At 38.5% G+C, this 20,505-nt stretch overlaps 1 protein-coding gene across 1 annotated transcript in view; it reads right to left on the reverse strand.

Annotated features, from left to right (window-relative positions):
- LOC136123160 (alpha-fetoprotein-like) overlaps positions 1–20,505 on the reverse strand; it is a 38,412-nt gene that overhangs the window by 8,844 nt on the left and 9,063 nt on the right. The window contains exons 6-12 of the mRNA XM_065877223.1: positions 20,287–20,384; positions 19,125–19,254; positions 13,459–13,670; positions 11,856–11,988; positions 10,132–10,229; positions 7,717–7,855; positions 5,049–5,275 (exon numbers count right to left, since the gene is read on the reverse strand). Coding sequence (XP_065733295.1) covers positions 5,049–5,275; positions 7,717–7,855; positions 10,132–10,229; positions 11,856–11,988; positions 13,459–13,670; positions 19,125–19,254; positions 20,287–20,384 — 1,037 coding nt within the window. The remainder of the gene's footprint in view (positions 1–5,048; positions 5,276–7,716; positions 7,856–10,131; positions 10,230–11,855; positions 11,989–13,458; positions 13,671–19,124; positions 19,255–20,286; positions 20,385–20,505) is intronic.

A 20,505-nucleotide genomic window follows, 5' to 3' on the forward strand; every position in this document is an offset into this window, starting at 1 on the left:
GGCGAAGCAGACGCGGCACTCTGCAGCTCCCAGGCTTAACTTGTTCAGGCAGTGCCCGTAGGACCTACAGAAACAGCCCTGGCCAGATGGCCGTAGCGTGCTGACCCCATCTAAGCAATCAGATATTTAGCTTAACTTGGTAGCGCCCTGGACATGCCTCTGAACTTCCCATTTCAGCTCCCCCCTCCCCCCAACCCCCAGCCCTGAGGATAGACAGAGCTGAAACAGCAGCATGACTGAAGATAAGGAAGCACAAGCCAATTTTCTTTTCGGAAACTGCTACAGTGATGAGGTGGGTTTGAGAAGCACGTAATCACTGCATCCTCTCAGCACCAGCAAGACACAGTCAATAGAAGCTAGGGGATTTTAATTAACCCCATGTTTGCCCCTAATCCTAAGAGCTAGGAATTTAGAAAAAAATCAGAGAGGGGACAAAGACATATGTACAAAAATATTCATTGTCACAATTTATGATACTCAGAAACTGAAAACAATTTTCATGCCCAGAAACAGGGACTGGTTAAGTTCATTATTGTACCCATATACTGGAATATTAAAAAGCCATTAAAATGCTGTTTTGAAGAATAATCAGTGACAAAACTGCATACATTATCATTTTTAAAGCTACATTAAAAATGATGACAACAGCCAACATCTTTTGAGTATCTTGATATTTGTTCTGTTTCAGGCAATGTGCCGAAAATTTATAAATGTTACCTCGTGTAATGCTCTCTGTCACCTCCTTAATAAGGCTCTATGTCATCTCCACTTTGCATTTGTAACACTAGTTTCAACTCCTTGGGAATAATATAGATCTGGGCATATGTAACAAGCCAGTGAGGTGAGCCTCCCTCCCAGAAGGCATGAGGATTGAGAACTACATTCGAGAACTCGTCCTGAGACAAGAAGTCAGGCTCACAGACTTCCGCCCATTAAGAAAGGTCTGGTCAGTGGAAGACGGGAGTAATTCAGTGGTTCCCCAGCTGGGCCTCCACTACACTCATTTCTGAGTTATATGGAATCAGGATAACTCTTTGAAAGGGGGCTGTAAGAGTGCTTTCATTAAAGTCCTGCACACCGTTAAGACACAAGCAGCACTGCCACAGCACCTGCTAAACGTGTACAATCCTGAGGTTTGGGGGAGGTATTATCTTTTCCTTACAACAAAACATAAAGCAACTTTGTCATCAATTGAAAGGGTTCCAGTCTGCCGCTGAGCAGGAGACAGGAGTACCTGGAGGGCATGACTGTTCCCAGTGGCACAGGCGTGGTGCCAAGGATCCAGGAATGCCTGGAGAATTCCTGCGGAGTGGGAGAGGTAAGGGGAGTTTCATAAGCTCTCCCCTGAGGATTCTGAGGATAATTGCTGGAACTGAAATTCTGTATAAGCAGGTAGTAGTGAGAATGTGCAAAACTTGCATTATTATGTATTCAAACCGTAGGTTGATGGACAGAGGGCAATTGTGGGAGTGTGCACTTGTGTACAGATATGGAATTATGTATTCCTACACTATACATATATTTATAATGGGTATCTCTGCAGTGTTGGAATAAAAGTACTGTTTTTCTTCTCTTTTCTGTATTTTCTAAATTTTCTGCAAAGACTATGTATTACTTTAATAATAAAGTAAATCAACATTTTACAAAGAAACAGAATAGTATAAGCATTCTTTTTTCTATCCAACCGTTCTGTACATATTTGACCTTTTTTTAAATTATGTTTTATTATAGTTGAGATATGTACATATTCAATTTTCCAATTAGACCTAAACTTGATCCCACTTGAAAGAAAACACTGTGCTTGTTTGTGTCTCTGTATCATTCAAGTCTGTATGGTTATGTATGATGTATGGTCAAAACAGTTGATACTGTCTTTGAATAATAATTATCAGTTTTTAACAAATTAATTATTCAAAGTGAGAAATACAGGCTATTTCCCATTGGAATTTTTGTGGGTTTTGTCTCAGAAAATATTCCCCCACAGATAACTATATTGTTCATGATGCTGAAATTCACTACCCAACCCATAAAAGCATAGGACAGCTTCAGTCCCATGTTACAGAAACTAACCATCGTGAGTACCTACACAGTGAGATTACCACATTTCCCAGCACCCACTGGGGCTTCTATGGTCTGGCCTAGGGGATTCAGCACCCCAAGTGGCCAAAGCTGGTATAGGAGGGGCACTGGTTTTACTGTGAGTTCATGCAAAATCTGGACTTCTTTTTCCTTCCAATGTCATAAAAAGTGCACAAACTTTGCAGTCAAACTTACTTTGGCTCACGTTAGGTCCTCTACTCACTAGTCTGTGTGATGATGGGTAAGATACTTAACCTCTCTGACCCGACTCTATAAAATGAGAATTTGAACACCTACATTGCAAGGTTTTTGTGAGGACCAAAAATACTACTATATTAAAGGGCTGAGTACAGTAACTGGCATACTGAAGGCACTTAATAAATAGTGGCAAAGATAATATGAATAATTATTTCATCAAATTATGGCAATGATAATGAATAATTATAGTAATAGCACAACTTGCAACTTGCGTTTCAAATTATTGGTTGCTTCCAACCACAGTCTCCCTTCTCCCTGACTCCCACAATAAATGGTACATTGTCACAGCTTCTCACCTACTTATTCATTTATTCACTCAGCAAATAACTGATGAGCAGTTTTATAATTTCCCTGAGGGTCTGAGCTGTAGATTTAACAATAATAGAGAAACCTAGCGGAGGATGTAGGAAGGCTCTTTCATATGTACCCTTCTTCTCTTTCCTCACAAGCTCTGGGATTCCAGTTGTCTTCATGGTTTGGCCCCTCCCAACCCCTCTAGTCTCAGCCCCCAAGGTTTCTCTCCCCTCTCTCACCTATGCCTCAGACACACCCAACTATTCTGCTCTCTCCTCTGTCCTGCTGGGTCAGCTGGTTTCTGGATGCACGTCTCCAGAGGCACCAGTAGAGGGAACACTTGTATGACCGCTGAGCTTCCAGATCAGGTGGCAGCTGCTTACCTAAAGCACAGGGAGCTCAGCTCTGTGCTCTGTGATGACCTAGATGGGTGGGATGGGGGGTTGGAGGTGGGAGGGAGGTCCAAGAGGGAGGGGATATAGGTATACATACAGCTGATTCACTTCATTGTACAGCAGAAACAAACACAACACTGTAAAACAATTATACTCCAATAAATAAACAAGGAGAAACACTTTCACCGTACTGGGATAGGTAAGGGGAAGAAAGGGTCCCATTATGCGAATGCAGGTCTGGGAATGAGATTTGGAGCAGGGGTATCAGCATGTCGTGGTACCTTCCCTTGACACTCCAGATATGAAGGCTGCCTTTTCTACAACTCGGGACTCTGTGCCATTTGGAAGCTAGGCCCCCCTCCCTTACAACGACTTGCCACATACCTGTGATCTGCTTGCAGTGGGTTTATCTCTCCTGTCCACTTCCTCGCACCCACCCAGCCCACCCCCCGGATCTCTCTATGTATCAACCTAACTGCTAACTGTTTTAAAACATTTCCCCTAATTCTATTCATTCCTTTAGTTTTAAATTTTTTAATTTACCTTTTAAAATATTAGATCCTACTTTTAATCCTCAACCCCATCAAGTTGTTTCCAGCTTTTCATTTCAATGATATTAATCTTTTATTTTCATTACATTTATTCACCCTTTCATTTAAAGCACATTCTAGTCTTTATATAATATCTTAAGTCTTAACATTTCAACTCTGTATTTTTCTTAATTGGATTTTAAATTCTTTTCCTTTGAACTTCTATTCTCTTTATTGCCTCTGTCTTATTCCATGACCTCATTTCTGCCTTCTCTTTATAATCCTGCTGAATTTTGTCTTTCCCCTCCAGGAGCCCCTTCGCTTTTTTTTCTTTTCTGTGTGTATGTGGACTTATGCTATGATGATCAGTCAGAACTATGTAAGGGTGAAAGCCATGAAGAGAACCCCTACCACTTCCCAGGAAATTGGAGAGCTTTGTCCAGCCCAGCCCTTGACTCCCAATATGTATCCTCCCAGAATATTCTAGAAATCTCTACATTAGCTGTCTCTGTGTTATTGCTTTCTCCATACAGAAAACACAGTGAATTCACTAGAACACGGATGCTTCCTAATATTTCACACTTTTCATCATCTAGCCCTTACATGAAGATTTTCAAGTATTAAAAATTATCACCAGCGTTATAACCCCTTGATTAGGGTACACTAACAGCTACATGTTGGTAGTTAAGGATGTGTGCTTTGAGCCAGGTAGCCTGGGTACAAATTCCAGTTCAACAACTTATTTACCTGTTGCATGATCTCATACCATTTCTTCTTGCCTTCTTAGCCTCAGTTTCCTCACAATTAAAATGGGGTAATAATATTATCTACCTCCTAAATCTGCGGTAAGGATTTGGTGAGATGACATACATAAAGGGTGCCTATCTATGCCAGAGAATTTCCTCAACAGAAAGCAAATCCCGAACTCTAAAAATAAAGTATTATCTTCTCACATCAGCCTGGGCTAAAGAAAGAATGGCTAACTAAGTGTTACAATGGTTTTTGGATGCTTACTGGAAAGCTTTACAGTCTAGTTTGTGATCAGCTCACCTTGGGAACTGAAGAAAGGACCTCAAGGGTCAGTTGGCTTATGAATTTTAAGTACTGTGATAAAACAGAATAAGTGACAACCTTGCGCTTGCTAACCACGGGAATGTGTTTATCCCCAAGGCAACAAAAACTCTGCCTCACTTGGCAAGATGATATTGTTGGACTAATAATACTTAGACTCTCCAAGAGCAAGTCTTAGAGTAAATAAATTAATTAGAAGTAAGCTACCAACCATTTCTAATGATCGTGGGGGAGAAGGAACTATGAGGACCAGGACCCGTTTTCTCCTGAGGACAGGATCAGGGGCACGTGAGGAGGGTGGGAGGAGTGGGTGGGCACTAAAGGGGAACTGCCCCACTGCCAGGAGGTGGAGGGCTTTTGATGCATTGTGTTGATTCAGGGTAACCAGAATGTATATATACATATAAACAAAGATCCTTACTTTTGCTTTTCGGTTTTTAATTCCTCCTCCTGAGCTCTGCACAAGTCCTCATTAAGGTTGACGACTTGGTCACAGGATAAATGTGGAGAAATATAAGTTCCATCTACTTGCAGATCATCAAAGCAAGGCTTCCTGAAGGCATACGAGTCATCACAGCAGTGACCCACGCCAGCATTGATAGGCTCTGCCTCATGTCTTCTGCATAAAGCTCCAAGAATTAGCTTTGCCTTCCCCAGAAAAGAATTAAAATAAGAGCCATAAGATTTGTGGTCATTAATATTATTACTTTTTTTAATCCACCGAAAGGTATTCTCAAATTCTAGTTTCCTGTTAATTTGGCCTGGATTTCACAGTCTGGGAAAGAGCAAGAGTGTCAGATGAAGCCTGGTTCTCAGCCTTGTCCTCCCTCTTCCTGTCATCCTCAAAGGTCAGTTCCCTTGGACCCGACCTCCCAATTCCTCCTCAGTGTGCAATTTATAGACCAGTGTTGACTTGAGGCGGGAGTTTCTTATGCTCCGTCAAATTAAAATCAAGTCTCAGGTCAACATGACTGCTAATTTGACCCAGATGCAAGACTGATGAGTGCACTTCTAAAAAAGCTCAAATCCAATGTGTTTCTGTGTTTTATAACTGGACATCCGTAACTACCACAGAACTTGGTATATGATAAATCACCTATAAACACTTGTTGAATTAATGAAAAAGTGAATAAATGAATGGTGAAAGGAATCCCTGGATCTTATTTCAGTTGTCACCTTCCATTTTCTTGTCTCCTTCTAGAACAGTCACCTTGCCTTGCTCCCAGGGTGTGGCTGATACTTATCCTGATGCTGTCTGCAAGGCTGCCTGTATTCCACTCTGAGTATAATGACCACACAAATTCCCTGTCACTTATGTATGTGGGGATGAAGTGACTGGAACCAGTGAGCATCAATATTTAATTTATGAATTTATTGAAGTAACCAAAGAGATCACTTAAAAACAAGGTTTTAGGAATATAAATCAAGAGTTCCCCAAGGAAGGCATGATTAGATAATAAAAATTTATAATAAAATAAAAGGAAGACAGAGCTGGATAATAAAAAATTTTAAATCTGTAACCAAAACAACTATATTTTATCAGAAAAAAAGACTAACTTAGTATAGAGGAGATGCTCTACCAAGAATATAGGACAAAGAAAGCTGTCACCAGACAAGAATTCAGTAGCGTTAAAATATACCACTTGAGAGAGACCTGAAGATGAGCATCCAGGTCCCTGGAGTGATGTTCTCCATTGCTAGGAGGGAATAATTCATATCCCTGGAAGAAATAGCCCTCAAGACCATCCCTGCCCTTCCTCTGATTCCATTTGCATGAATACCATATCCTAATTCAACTTCCCAAGTAATGTAATTCAGGGAAAAGTGTAGCCTAGTTATTAGAACCAATTATTCTTGACATTGGGAAGACATTTCTCACTGTAAATGAAACCTGGTATTCTGTCTGATGAAGGTAACACTTGTAACTTTGATATAACAGAAAATATAAATATTTGGTCTTTGACCCTGGTTCCTGACACAAAGCTCCTGGTATGCTTATAAATTGCTAAGTGATAAGGGCATTAGGAGCAGCTTTTGTTCTAATGAGATGACTCTGAGTGAGCTCCTGGATGGCTCCTGGATGGGGGCTGGTCTCCAGAAAGACCAAGACATGATTAGAAGCTTGGAATTTTTAGCCCCACCCCCATGCTCCAGAGAGGGGAAAGAGGCTGGAAATACAGTTAATAACTGGTCATGTCTATGTGAGGAAGCCTCCATAAAATCCCAATAGTATGGGGTTCAGTGGGCTTTCAGGTGAGTGAACACATCCAAGTACCGAGAGGGTGAGACACCCCAACTCCACAGGAAGCTTCTGCACTTGGAACCCTCCCAGGTCTCACCCTATGTACCTCTTATCTGGCTGTTCTTCTGCATCTTTTTCATATCCTTCAATAAACTGGTAACTGTGTTTTCCTGAGTTCTGTGAAGTGCTCTATAAAATTAATTGAACCCAAGGAGGGAGTTGTGGAAACCTCCAATTTATAGCTAATCAGTCAGAAGCACAGGTGACAACTTGGACTTGTGATTGGCATCTGAAGTCAGGTGGGAGCAGTCCTGTGGAACTGAGCCCTCAACCCGTAGGATCTGATGCTATCTCCAAGCAGATAGTGTTAGAATTGAGTTAAATTGTAGGATTCCCAGTGTTTGCTTTGGGGGAAAAAAAAAACAAACCCACACATCTGGTGTCAGAAGTGTTGTGAGTATGGTAATCGTGTGAGAGTAAAGGAGAAACACAAGAGGAAACTGGGTGGTTTTTTCCTACACTTTTGATTAGTATGAGTTAGTCTAAAATCAGCAAAATCGCTTTTGTTGACTTGAAAATCCAGGGAATAGACCTTGGGATATGATCCAGGCAAAGGTCTGGTGAATCTGACATCCCCAGTTTTTGCAAAGTGATAGTCTTATTTATATCCCTGCTGCTAATCAAAGACAATTGGCATGAACTGACCAGAAATAAATTCTCTTAAGGACAGAATTATTAGGTTCCATTGACAATTCATAGACGCGTCCACCAACACGAGACTGATTGCTGGGGCTTGGAGTTCAGAACTTTTAACAACAGACAGACATGCAGTCAAGGATGCGCTTACCGAGTTCTCCATGCAAACAAACTGTTGCTCATCATTCAGTGGGCAACATGTGGTGGCAGCAGCTGCCATGTTCTTCGTGAATATAACCAACTCCTGAGCAGATAGTTGTGGGGCTTTCTTAGTATAAAGGACTATGAGCCTGAAAGAATAATTTCCTCTTATTCCTGGCAATGGCTATGTGCCCAAAATGAAGAATTCTACAAAGTTTTCCTCAATATCTGACATTGCCTCTGATGTGGGATGAGCAAGTCATTAGATTGGGTTTAAGTCTATCCTTTTAGTTCTTGACCCAGTGGCTCAATGGCTTATTCAGTATACCTGGAATTCCCTTTCCACCTCACACATTGCTCCACTCTCATCCATCTTCTTTCTACTTATGAAGGATACTGTGATAGCTAATTTGGATGGCTGCAAAATCAGACTCATAGTAAACAGCTTCTGAAATAAATATATGCACAGGCCATTAAAGCATGTATGGTTGTCTACAACGTGTAGGAATAGAAGCTACAGCAACCAACGATCAGGAAACATGTCCTACTCTCATGGTCTCACACCTCTAGTGGAGGAGATAGAGGAGTACACTCAGTGTAATGAGAGGAATAGAGAATGCTATAGGTGCACACAGAACGACATCTAATCCCATCCCAGGGAGGTCAGGTAGGCTTCCTAGAGGAAATGACATGTGAGCTGAGATCTGACAATAACTAAAAATGAGCCAGGTGAAGGGGAATGCAAGTAAGAAGGGAGCACTTAGAAAGTCACTGATTGTGATTTTTTTCTTAATTAGGGGGGATTGGGAATTGGAGAGAGGAGAAGGAAGAAAGCTTAACTATAGAATCAGATTTACATTGTTTTTAAGATAATTATGGTTGCTATATAAAGAATGGATTGGAGGTGGGCAAGAGGCAAAGTGAGGGAAGAAAAGTCCATGCCAGTAATTCAAGTGATGGCCTGAACTAGGAGAGTGGTAGTGGGAACTGAGGGATATGGAGAGAGATTTTAATGAGAAAGACTCTGCAGAACTGAATTTGAGGACAAAATGTCGGAATCATTTATTGCATTTATATTATAATGGAGTTAGGGGAAGAATTTAGCTATAGCATCCAAGGAAATAGTCAACCTAATCCAGTGCTTCTTAAAGTATGACCCCTGATTGGCAGCATCCCCTGGGTACTTGTTAGAAGTACAAATTCTCATGCCCCACCCCAGATTTACTGAATCAGAAACTCTAGGGGTGGGCTGTGTTTAACAAGTCCTCCAAGTAATTTTGATGCACTCTAAAGTTTGAGAGCCACCGGTCTAATCCTTAAGCTAGACGTTAGCAATTAAACACAACAGTAAAAAAAATAATAATAAGCCAAATATTCTAAAACAAGAATAATTTTTTTGGATCCATTATTCTGGACATTTAATTTAAGCTCAATATTATGGGACACTGTATCAAACTGAACTTTTCCCCAATACTCTGCTTCTTTTTTTTTTTTTTTTTTGAGTAGAGTTCCCTGTGCTATACAGCAGGTTCTTATTAGTTACCTATTTTATATCTGTTTCAATTTTAAGATCATTTTATCAAAACACACACACACACACACACACACACACACACACACACTAAACTGTTTGGATTTTTATTGAAATAACATCCACAAACATGTAGTGCTCTCCACCTGGTTTTCTGCATTCAGTTGTATATGTATTTTTTTGAATTTTTGAATTTTATTTTATTTATTTTTTTATACAACAGGTTCTTATTAGTTATCCATTTTATACATATTAGTGTATATATGTGTGATGAATTGGGAGATTGGGATTGACATATATACTCTGCTTCTTAATAGACTATTACAGTAAGATCTTAAAGATAACTGAAAATTGGCTTTTTTTTTTTTTTTGATATCTTAATCTTTGAAATACAATGGGATTTACCAGGCTCTCTGCACACAAAGAGTTAACGTGTGCTCCCTCTGACTAAGGTGCCTATTTATCTCTACTCTTGATGGTGAAAATACTGTATTTGCTATATTGACCTGACTTGAAACTGACGAAGAAAACCTAGATTAGATCTCTGTTGCAGCCTTGACTCCAGATTGCATGCAAAGCCCCAAACTAAATGTCCAGGTGAAGGGTAGAGGGCTCCTGTGGGATTGCGGAAGGGCAGTCAGGGTCTGCTGGCTCCCTGACCTCTGGGCATTGATTGGAATCTGGAAACTGGCCTAAAAAGCAATGTAAAAGCACCCAAGGTTATGTGGACAACTGTCTTATCAAGACAAAGATAACTAGGTTAATTCTGAACTGAGTTTCTCCTTGGCCTCTGAGATTTTAAGGTTGAATATAGACTCTTAGCAACTCTCAGCAGCAGGAGTCAACAGAAACTCACAAACAACCATAAATTTGGACAATATCTTGGAAGCATACCTGTCATGGAAGTTACTATCTCCTAATTTCTCATGTAAATCACACTGATTTTTCACATGCTCATGGCTTTCATCAACCACTCTTTGAAACATCTCTTCCTGAAAAATAAAGATAATCAGTGTTTATCTATCGTTGCAACAATATATCTTGAGGTAAGATTGCAAAACCATCTTCTGTAATAGTTTAATGTGACTGTTTTACTAAACCCAGGGTTTTATTTACTTAGTGAGTTTGGAAATGTTGAAAAAACACATTTTTCTGAAACAGGAATGGCCATGTACTTTGTGGAGAAAAAAGTGGGACAGCAAGATTGATATTTAGTTTCCTGTGGTATGGACTCATTTATGGGCTTAAATGGCATATTTTACAAGCATAAAGCTAACCATTCATCAAGTCAAAAAGAGGTCCTTAAAAGTAATTTATAGATCTAAGTTTAATTGATCAGAACGTGTGTGTGTATGCGTGCATATTGGTTATTTTTAATAATACAGCATTTTTATGTAAACAGTACAGATATAGAGATATGGATGTAGGTATAGAAATATAGATACATATTAAGAAGTCATGGTTTAATAAAAACAAGTACCAGACTTGAACATAGTAAAGCACTCCACGAATACACGTTAAAGGGAATCACATGGAATTCTCAGAGCTAAATGAAAGTTCAAAGAATTCTTGAACAGTGCAAATAAAATTCCAGTGGGAAGATACGAGTGACCTTGCAGACTTAGCTCTTTGGTAGGAGCACTGGTTATCTTCTTAAGTAATCAGACCCAGTCCACCTGATCCTAATAAACAGTATTTGTTATAGTAAAAATTTTACCTGATTGGCAAACTGTTTGCCTGGATTTAACACTTAGCCTTGTCCTTACTGCCTGTGTGACATTGGACAAGTCACCTGAACCTTCTGAAACTCAAAACTCTCATCTACAAAATGTAGCTAGTACTTATGCCACTACCTATCTTAACAAGCTGTTGTGAGAATAAAATAGGATACTTGTTGTAAAGCTACTTTGTAAACTCTAAACATCCATGCTCCTATAAGGGGCTATTATCATAATGATGATTGTGAAGTCTACAGGTGATGCTATGAAAGGGTGCTAACCTACAAAAGACTAAGTCGCCTTCATTTACCCTTCTCTCTGGGAACAGGAAGATGCTAGGTGTACCTGCTTGAGCTCAAACAGGACAAGAAATGCCTTCGTCCCCCATCCCCACCCACTAATTAGCATAACAAAAGCCAGAACCACCTGGCTCCTGGTAAACTGTGGATAACAGATTGTCTGGTCAGAGAGTTGTAAGGCAACGGGCTTTTTCCATGTCAACTACACAACAGGAGCTGCTGACTGTGAACAGTATGATTTCTGGCCTGAGATAGGGACAGTTTCCAGGCCTGCTTGGTGGAAACCGTCAACCTTCCCCCACCCTAATAGGCTATGCTTTCATGCTACCTGCTACCATGCCAAGCAAACTTTAGAGAAGATTGCACAGAGTTGTTTTCATAAAACACAGAATCTATAAGGCAGTGACTCACAAAGAAAGTTGCTGCTGTATAATGATGTGGCCTTTGGTTTAGACAGAAATCAAAAGTTTTTGTGTAGTGTTTGCAATTAGAAAGATCATGCATAATCATCTTACAAAAGTACAGCACAACTAACAGCATTGGACTTTTCCCTATGTTTATAATCACGTATGAGAAACACGTTTAAAAAAAAGGAATTTACCCCATGGCTATAGCATTCCAGAGGATTTTCTAATTTACAGCATTTTCCTAGTAAGTTTTGATATACTGTATCCACTCTTAAAATCACTGGAACTGCCAACTCTGGATGTCTTCTTGAATATTCATAAAGAAACCTGTAAGCACATGAAGCATATCAGAAAGTAAACACTAAATTTCTGAAGCCATAGTTTTCTTTCAAAAGCCACCTATGACCATGACATTTATTCAATATTTTAACTGACTTTAGGTATTTGAAAATCTTAGGAGGCTGGCAGGGAAGTTTTATTGGCTAGATTTTGAGATAAGGAAACCAAATCAATAAAATTACGTGATTTTTCCAAAGTTACACAGTAGTGAGTGGCAGATTCAAACTTGAACCTAAAACATGCTGATAAGATTTAGTTCCTGGCTCAGGGTCTCTCCTTACTTTTACTAGAAATTCATTTCAAGTGTTTGGGTGAGAACATTTTCTTGATGACCTTTGAGGCTAGATTTTATAAATATTACACTTTTTTTGTAAGACTGTGTTGACTAGGTATTAAATAACCACCTTCCCCTGTTTTCCACATAAGCCTTCAAGCATCAGTTGTCCATAATCTGCACATTCTTCTGGGTTACAAGAAAGAGAAATTTGGACTCTAGAATATTTTCACAGGAATCATAGAATTGCAGAAGGGACATCTGAAGTGATCTTATCCAACTGCCTCAGTTTACAGTTGGAACCCAAAAGTCTGGGGAAATTAAGTGGCTTGAACTGCATTTCAAAGCTGATGCATGACCGAGCTAGACTGGAACTCAGGTCTCACAACTCATAGTCTAATGTAATTTCCACTAGGAAGTTGTGCCTATCGACTTTTTCAATACTAAATGCAAGTTTAGGGATAAATGAGTTCAGGTAGTGACATTTACTTTTATAAGCCAGTGTCAAATGTAATTTCAGAAATATAGCTAAAGTCAATCTACAGAAAACTTTGAGGAAAATTCAAATTCTTATGTTTTTTTAGAATTTAGTTGCTCCAAATAATACTTCACAAAGTGCCTTTGGAACTACTTCAATCACTCAGTAATATTGTCTTAACATTATAATATATTGAAATCAGTTTGCTTTATGCCCAAAATAATTTGCACTTCTGAATGGACACCAGAGATGTTAGAACTCCATCTCTTTAATCTTGTAATGCCACACTATGGCTTTGAGAGTAGGCATTAAATTAATTAGAAGAGCTGGCCAGGCATACCAATCTGAAACCCTTACTTAGGGATGACTCTAAGTCCCTCAGAGCAAAGCCTGCACACACTTGACGCTCACTGTGTTTTTTAAAATTCCTATATTAGTTGTCAACATTTAAAAATCAAGAGACTTCCAACTTCTCTCAAAATGCAGTTGATCCAACGACCCAAAGCCTACATTCCCATATGGTTACAAGTAGCTAGAGCCAAACAGTAGCTGCAACCTTGGACTCCACAAGGCATCTCCTCTCAGCCATTTAACCATTCACTCACATCATTGGCTCGCCTCTGTCATCATTCACGTTTGCAATCTCTCCCAAAGAATCCATAAATACAATATACCATTAGTAAGATTTTACAAAAAGCCATATTACTCTTGTAGGAAGTCATCTTGTTTGTCAGTGAATTGTTTGCATACAAACTGGTCTTCTGTAAACCTGCTAAGTGGCAGGGATGAGAGATCAGGTTTGTCATTTTCTGAGTTGATAATGCATTCCCCTCGGAATGGTTCTGGCAGCTCACAGCATGGAGTGATCTTGCTGGATAGTGTAGCCTGTTTAGAGCAGGTATAGTTCATAAGCTGGCTCTATAAACATAAAAGAGCAGTTATTTTTGATGACTTCATTCTGAACTTATTTCTTTTTATTGTTATTAGTAGAAAACCAGAGAAAAACTTGGCATCTTATATTGCTTTTTCCATGGCAAACTGCGAGACCAAAAAAGGTCATTTATAGTGACTCATTCTACTAAGAAACCTTCTCTATTTGACTTTACTGAAGTGTCACAAGTTCTTCTAACATCTCTTAAAGAACTTAAAGAGAGACAGACTGTATTATTGTTTTCAAGTTTAGCCCAACAAAATACAAATGAAGAGTTTTATTACTTGCTACTGTTGTTATCGGTCTGGGATCCCAGTTTAGAAAACGTTTTGTCTCTGTCATTTTCTATATACATTACTGTAATATTACTATAAAACTTACATATTTACTTATATATACACATACAAAAATAAGTACATGTGTGTATGAACAAGCTAGTCTCTATACTTAAGGAACTCACAATCTAGTTGGAGAGTCAAATAATTAAACAAGAATAATAATGCATTATAAAATAAATTGTTGGAGAAATGCACATATTATATTTTGGATGAAAAAAGAGAGACTGGCAATCCAGACTGGATAAAGGTCAGAGTGAAGATCTTGAATGATTTGAATCTTGAAGGACAAATAGAAGTTAGTTGGAGACAAATGGAGAGGAAAAGCATACTAGAATTATCCATCTTTATATATAAAGAGTCTTAGAGGTGAAGAACATGGCGTACTGGGGAAATGGTATATAGGACATTTTGAGCTCATGGGGAAAATTTAGTTGAGATTAAGATTAAGGGATCAGGAGAGAAGAAGAATGTACTGAAGATCTAGATCTGAGAGTGGTAAACTGAAGCTGCATTGTGAGGTCAGGCTGAGACCGATAAGGGAGAGTGTGTACATTAGTTAAGTGAGGAGCCTGCTCTCAGTGGCTTAATAGGATCCAGTCTGTTTCTTTCTCAATAAAGTCCTATTGAGAAGGGGAGGTGTATTGCCTCTGGGCAGTAGTTCTGAGAACCAGGCTGACAGAGGCCCTGTCATCTTCAACCTGTAGATTCTAACATTGACCTCAGATTGGGTGTTTTGGACAGGAGATTTTATAGGCCAGGCCTAGAAATGACATAAATCACTTCTGACTAGGCTCCACCTAAGTTGTGAAACTGGAGTAAATGTCGTTTTCCAAGAACTCTGTCTTGGAAAAGAACAGTAAATTAAATAGTCCCTTTGCAAAACTAATTACTTAAAGGAGAAAACATACATACATGGGGGGAAAGGAGGTATAACTACATAATTGATGTTTTTAGTTATCAAATAATAATATTGTCATGTAGAACTCTATATTTCTAAATGAGAAAGTGCTAATGAAGGACATTTTTTTAAAGGAAAATGTATATTTTAAAACCTGACAAAAATAAGTACAGTTGATTCTCATTATTCACAGTAGTTATAAACACTGAATTCATGAATATTGAATCATCTACCCTAGAGGAAATACAGAACAAGTTTTCTGCAAGTCTCTGGCCACATTTTCGTCAACAGATCAAGACATAACCTTATTTTGTGTATGTTTCTGTTTAAAAACACCTTATTTAATATAGAGTAGCCCTCCCTTACCCACAGGGGTTATATTCCAAGACCCCCAGTCAATGTCTGAAACTGCAGAGAGTACCAAATATTATATATACTATGGTTTTTCCTGTACATACATACCTATGATAAAGTTTAATTTATAAATTAGGAACAGTAAGAGGTTAACAAAAATAACATAATAAAATAGAGCAATTATAAAAATATACTGTAATAAAAGTTATGTGAATGTGGTCTCTCTCTCTCTCTCTCTCAAAATACCTTATTGTACAATTTTAATGCCTTTTCCACCTTAACTAAGCACTTATCATGCACTGTGGCCAAAACTTTGGCAGTTTGAGGTGTGACAGCAAAACTAACATGAATTTCTTTTTCCTTCTTCACAATTTCACAGATAAAAGATTTGTTCTTACCATTGATCTTAGCAACCTCAGCATATGATTTTTTTTTTTCTTATTCCTAGTAAGTTGAGAACTTCCACCTTTCCACTTCAAGGGTACACTTTATGGCTTCTCTTTGGCAGATCCAAATTGCCAGCATCACTACTCTTGTGCACTGGGGCCACTGTTAAGTAAACTAAGGGTGACTTGAACGCAAGCACTGTGATCCCAGGACAGCCAATCTGATAACCTATATGGCTGCTAAGTTACTAATCCCCGAGAAATGCTGGACAAAGGGATGATTCACGTCCCAGATGAGATGGCACAAGATGGCACAAGATTTCATCATGCTACTCAGAATGGTGCACAATTTAAAACTTGTGAATTGTTGATTTCTGGATTTTTCTGTTTAATATTTTCAGATAAAAGTTGACTGTGATTAACTGAAACCTCAGGAAGCAAAGGGGGCAATAAGGGGGACTCCTGCGTATGGGTGATTTATTCACATTGAACTCATAGCCACCAGCACTGTTCCTCATGCATGAATAAAGCTTATCTAAAATACATATTCTAAAATAGAACTACCATACGACCCAGCAATCCCGCTACTGGGCATATACCCTGAGAAAACTATAATTCAAAAAGAGTCATGTACCACAATGTTCATTGCAGCTCTATTTACAATAGCCAGGACATGGAAGCAACCTAAGTGTCCATCGACAGATGAATGGATAAAGAAGATGTGGCACATATATACAATGGAATATTACTCAGCCATAAAAAGAAACGAAACTGAGTTATTTGTAGTGAGGTGGATGGACCTAGAGATTGTCATACAGAATGAAGTAAGTCAGAAAGAGAAAAATAAATACTGTATGCTAACACATACATATGGAATCTAAAAAAAAAAAAAGGTTCTGAAGAACCTAGGGGCAGGACAAGAATAAAGATGCAGACATAGAGAATGGACTTGAGGACACGGGGAGGGGGAAAGGGTAAGCTGGGATGAGGTGAGAGAGTGGCGTGGACTTATATATACTACCAAATGTAAAACAGATAGCTAGTGGGAAGCAGCCGTATAGCACAGGGAGATCAGCTCGGAGATCTGTGACCACCTAGAGGGGTGGGATTGGGAGGGTGGGAGGGAGACGCAAGAGGGAGGAGATATAGGGTATATGTTTATGTATAGCTGATTCACTTCGTTATAAAGCAGAAACTAACACACCATTGTAAAGCAATTATACTCTAATAAAATAAAATACATATTCTTACCACAAGGCACATCACAGCTTCTAGGAACACTAGACAACACTTCAGAACTATACTCGGGCCATTTTAAAGAGCTAACTCATCAACAAAAAGCACAGAAATGCAGAAAATGTGGCACTTAATAGACTGCAAAAAGAACACCTATTTACAGTATGAGAGCTACAACAAGAAGGCAGAGAGCATCACCTTGTTCTATTGTAGCTGGAGCCATGCACATGTGGCAACTCAGATTTCCACTGCTCTGAGCATGCATAAATCTGGGAATGACCACAAAGTGCTGTGAGTATTGATTTGGGGGTCACAAATAAATTTTGGCATGTAAGTGAATTCTCAAGTATAGAATTCATGAATAATAAAGATTGACTGAAAAAATGTTTAAATAAAACCATAACAAAAAAATGGAGAAACTGTCACATCAGTTTGTATCTCCATCCCTCCTCCAGTTTCACAGACAAACCTGAAAACAGGTAAGTTACAGTGCTATTTAAGTTATTTCGGAGAATTCGAAAGGAAAAAAATTCTAATTCATCTTTTAGAAGTTATCATAACTGGATACCAAAACCTGATAAAATATGTGCCAAAAAAGGAAGTTCTAGATCCATTTCACATCTAAAGATAAATGCAAAAATGTGACATATATATATGTAGAGAGAGAGAGACGCCATAGATATAGTAAAATGATATTGACTTGAGCAATGTAAAAATGGGTAAATATTAAGAAATCTTTTAATATAATTCTTCAATGGATAAGTCAAACAATAAAAATCAAATGATCATCCCAAGAAGACAAAAGAATATTTACTAATGTTCAGAATCCATCCTATTCAAAACAAAACAAGACAACCTCTAAAACAGAGTGAAACATCTCAACACATAAAAGTATCTTTGTCAAGCTAATAACTCTAAACCTGTTTCCTTTATGGTCTAGAATAAAAAAGGAATGCCAGAACTATCTAAAGTTACTTTATATTGCTTATGAATACTACCTAATACAATTAAATAACTGGCGATTTTTCTAGCATTCCTGTCATAGTATAGACAATAACAGGAGCTGTTCTAGAGTTACCAGTTTGGCACGGGTATTGTTTATGTGTTAAAGGATTTTAGAGATTTTTCTTTTGTTTTGTTTTAATACCTATGGATTGGTCCCAAAGTTCCCTGTAATTTTCACCTAATCTTCATGCAAATAGGATTCTGAGAGCCTATCCTAAAGAGCCAGCACGACTTCTAAGTGTATAGGATAGTACTGCTTCCAGTATGTGTTGAGATTCTTGCCATACGGGAAGTAATCCAAGAAGCAACTTTATATTGTCCATCTCCAGGATGGAATTGGCAGTAGCAGCCACCATCTTTCGGTCAAGCTGAATGTGGCACTGACCAAACAACGGCCAACTGCGATGGCTGCCAAGGGAAAGCTATGGTCCGACCCCAACTCTCTGTTCCGAGGACTTAGAATCTTAGGGGTTCTACTGAGTGTTCGATTCAATGATTTTTCTATTTTAATTGATATTGTTACCCACATTCCTTAATCTGTTGTGTAATGGGACAAAAATTGTTGGGGGTAAGGATTTCTGCCCATAAGATTCATAGATTTCTCACTGAAATCATGATTGTAGTCTTTCTTTGTTTCTGTTTTATTTTTTATCATGATGAAAATTATTCAGTTTTCAAACTTGTAGAATGAATAGGAACATACTTGTAACTTGTGATTTACTAAAACGTTATCAGGATTTTAACAGCTACAATTTTTTTCCTTCTCTGGGATTTTGAGACTTTACATTTGGACGCGGGGCAGGTGAGTTCTATGCTGTCCATGCCCCGGCCCTAGTCCCTTGATGCCACATCTTTGTTTTTGGTGGTTTCTTCTTTCCTCCAGGCTGATAAGGCCTGAGGGTATAGTTTGCAATTCTAAGACTTTCTAGAGATTCAAAGATGAATGAAATACAATCCCAATTTGGAAGAAAATTAGCAGCCAGCTCTAAAAATTTAAGAATAGAAGAATAAAGTAGATAGAATGAGGAAGGAAGGAAGGAAGGAAGGGAGGAAAAGAAAGAAAAAAATTGTTTCATGAGAAGAGAAGAGAGAGGAGGGGAGACGCCATTCTGTTGGTAATATTGAGAAATGATAATTACTTTTTTAGATTCATCTATACCACCCTCACCTTTATTTAAAAAGTACAAGTATTTTAAAGAGTTTTAAGAAAAGAGAAAGTCTTACTCTGCCAAGCACACACGCTACTGTATTTCCTTCACAACAGATCTGATGCAGATTTTTAATATCCATGGCCAGTTTGGCAATTTCAGAAAAGTTAGCTTTAGGTTGTTTTTTAGTCAACAGAACCAATTCCCTGAAAAAAAAAAAGTACATTTTAAACAGTTTTCTTAATTCTTTCTAAAATTAGTTGTAGTTCATTGAGTAACCAAAAGAATAGAAACACAGTTGCAAATGTAGGATGAAGACAGTTGTATGTTATAAGTGTTTTCTATTTCTACAGTGATAGAACCCAGAGCCATACAAAGATGTAGATCACAAAATGAAAATTATTCACTTCATAATCGTGTAAATACAGTCATTTTCATCATTCAAGTTATTGCTTAAAGTAGTTGAGTTGCTTAGATAGGTAATTTGGGAATTTATCTGACCTGACTTTCCAAATAAAATTCTTTATCAGAAAGATAGTAATTGTAAGAGGTTTGGTTCTCCCTTGTTCCTCTCTGTTGACAACTGAAAAACATCCCTGAAATTTTTCTAGAAATATGAAAAATGGGCTTGCCTTATAAGGAAAACTGAGCTTCCAGGCAGCCCACTGTTATCCTAAATCAGGGATGAAGGTGATATAAGGGAAGATGCATGTCTTCAGGGGTAAACTTGGGACAGAAACACAATCTGGGCCCAAGATAGAGGCACACTGAGTAGCATCAAATTCTCCTCCCACCCCACAGTCCTCTATCCCCACCCCAAAAAACACCACTCGCTTTTTCTGTCCTACATGACATTAGAGCCAAAATATTTCTTGTCTTCCAAGAGAAAAATACCTTTTGTCCTCCAGCCTTCACCATGAAGAACTACTAAGCGTGAGCATCTGAATGTACAGAATCTTTTGTGCACTGGAGAAGAGCCTAAAGGATTTGAGCTGATGGAAGAAGTTGATAGAGGAGATATCAACCCCACAGGAGATAGTGGGTAGAGAGGAGGACTGTGCAGTTTCAGGCACAGCCCAATGTGCCCTATTGTACAGGCAAATAGCACGCGTGTAGAGAAAGGAACCAGATTTGCACTGAGACATTAGCAAATGAAAGATAAATGATTTTTCAAATGAGTTTAATCAAAGAGGGTGATCCAAAGCAACAAAGTCCACAAATCTAAATAGGTAACTTACACTGCTTTTGCTACTTTGTGGTTGAATTTAATCCCAATCTCACATAAGTGGTGATGCCTCGAAGATATTTCTCTAACATATTTTCTGATGGGTTCTAGCTGTAATTAGAAAACCGACTCATCAAAGAACTTTGGTAACAACAGAAGAAGTTTATCTCATGGTTAGTAAAGGAGAGAGAAAAATAAAAATTATGTATCTTCTCAAAATTAGAAAGTTTTT

Source organism: Phocoena phocoena, chromosome 5 (assembly GCF_963924675.1).
Source record: "Phocoena phocoena chromosome 5, mPhoPho1.1, whole genome shotgun sequence".
Lineage (NCBI taxonomy): Eukaryota > Metazoa > Chordata > Mammalia > Artiodactyla > Phocoenidae > Phocoena > Phocoena phocoena.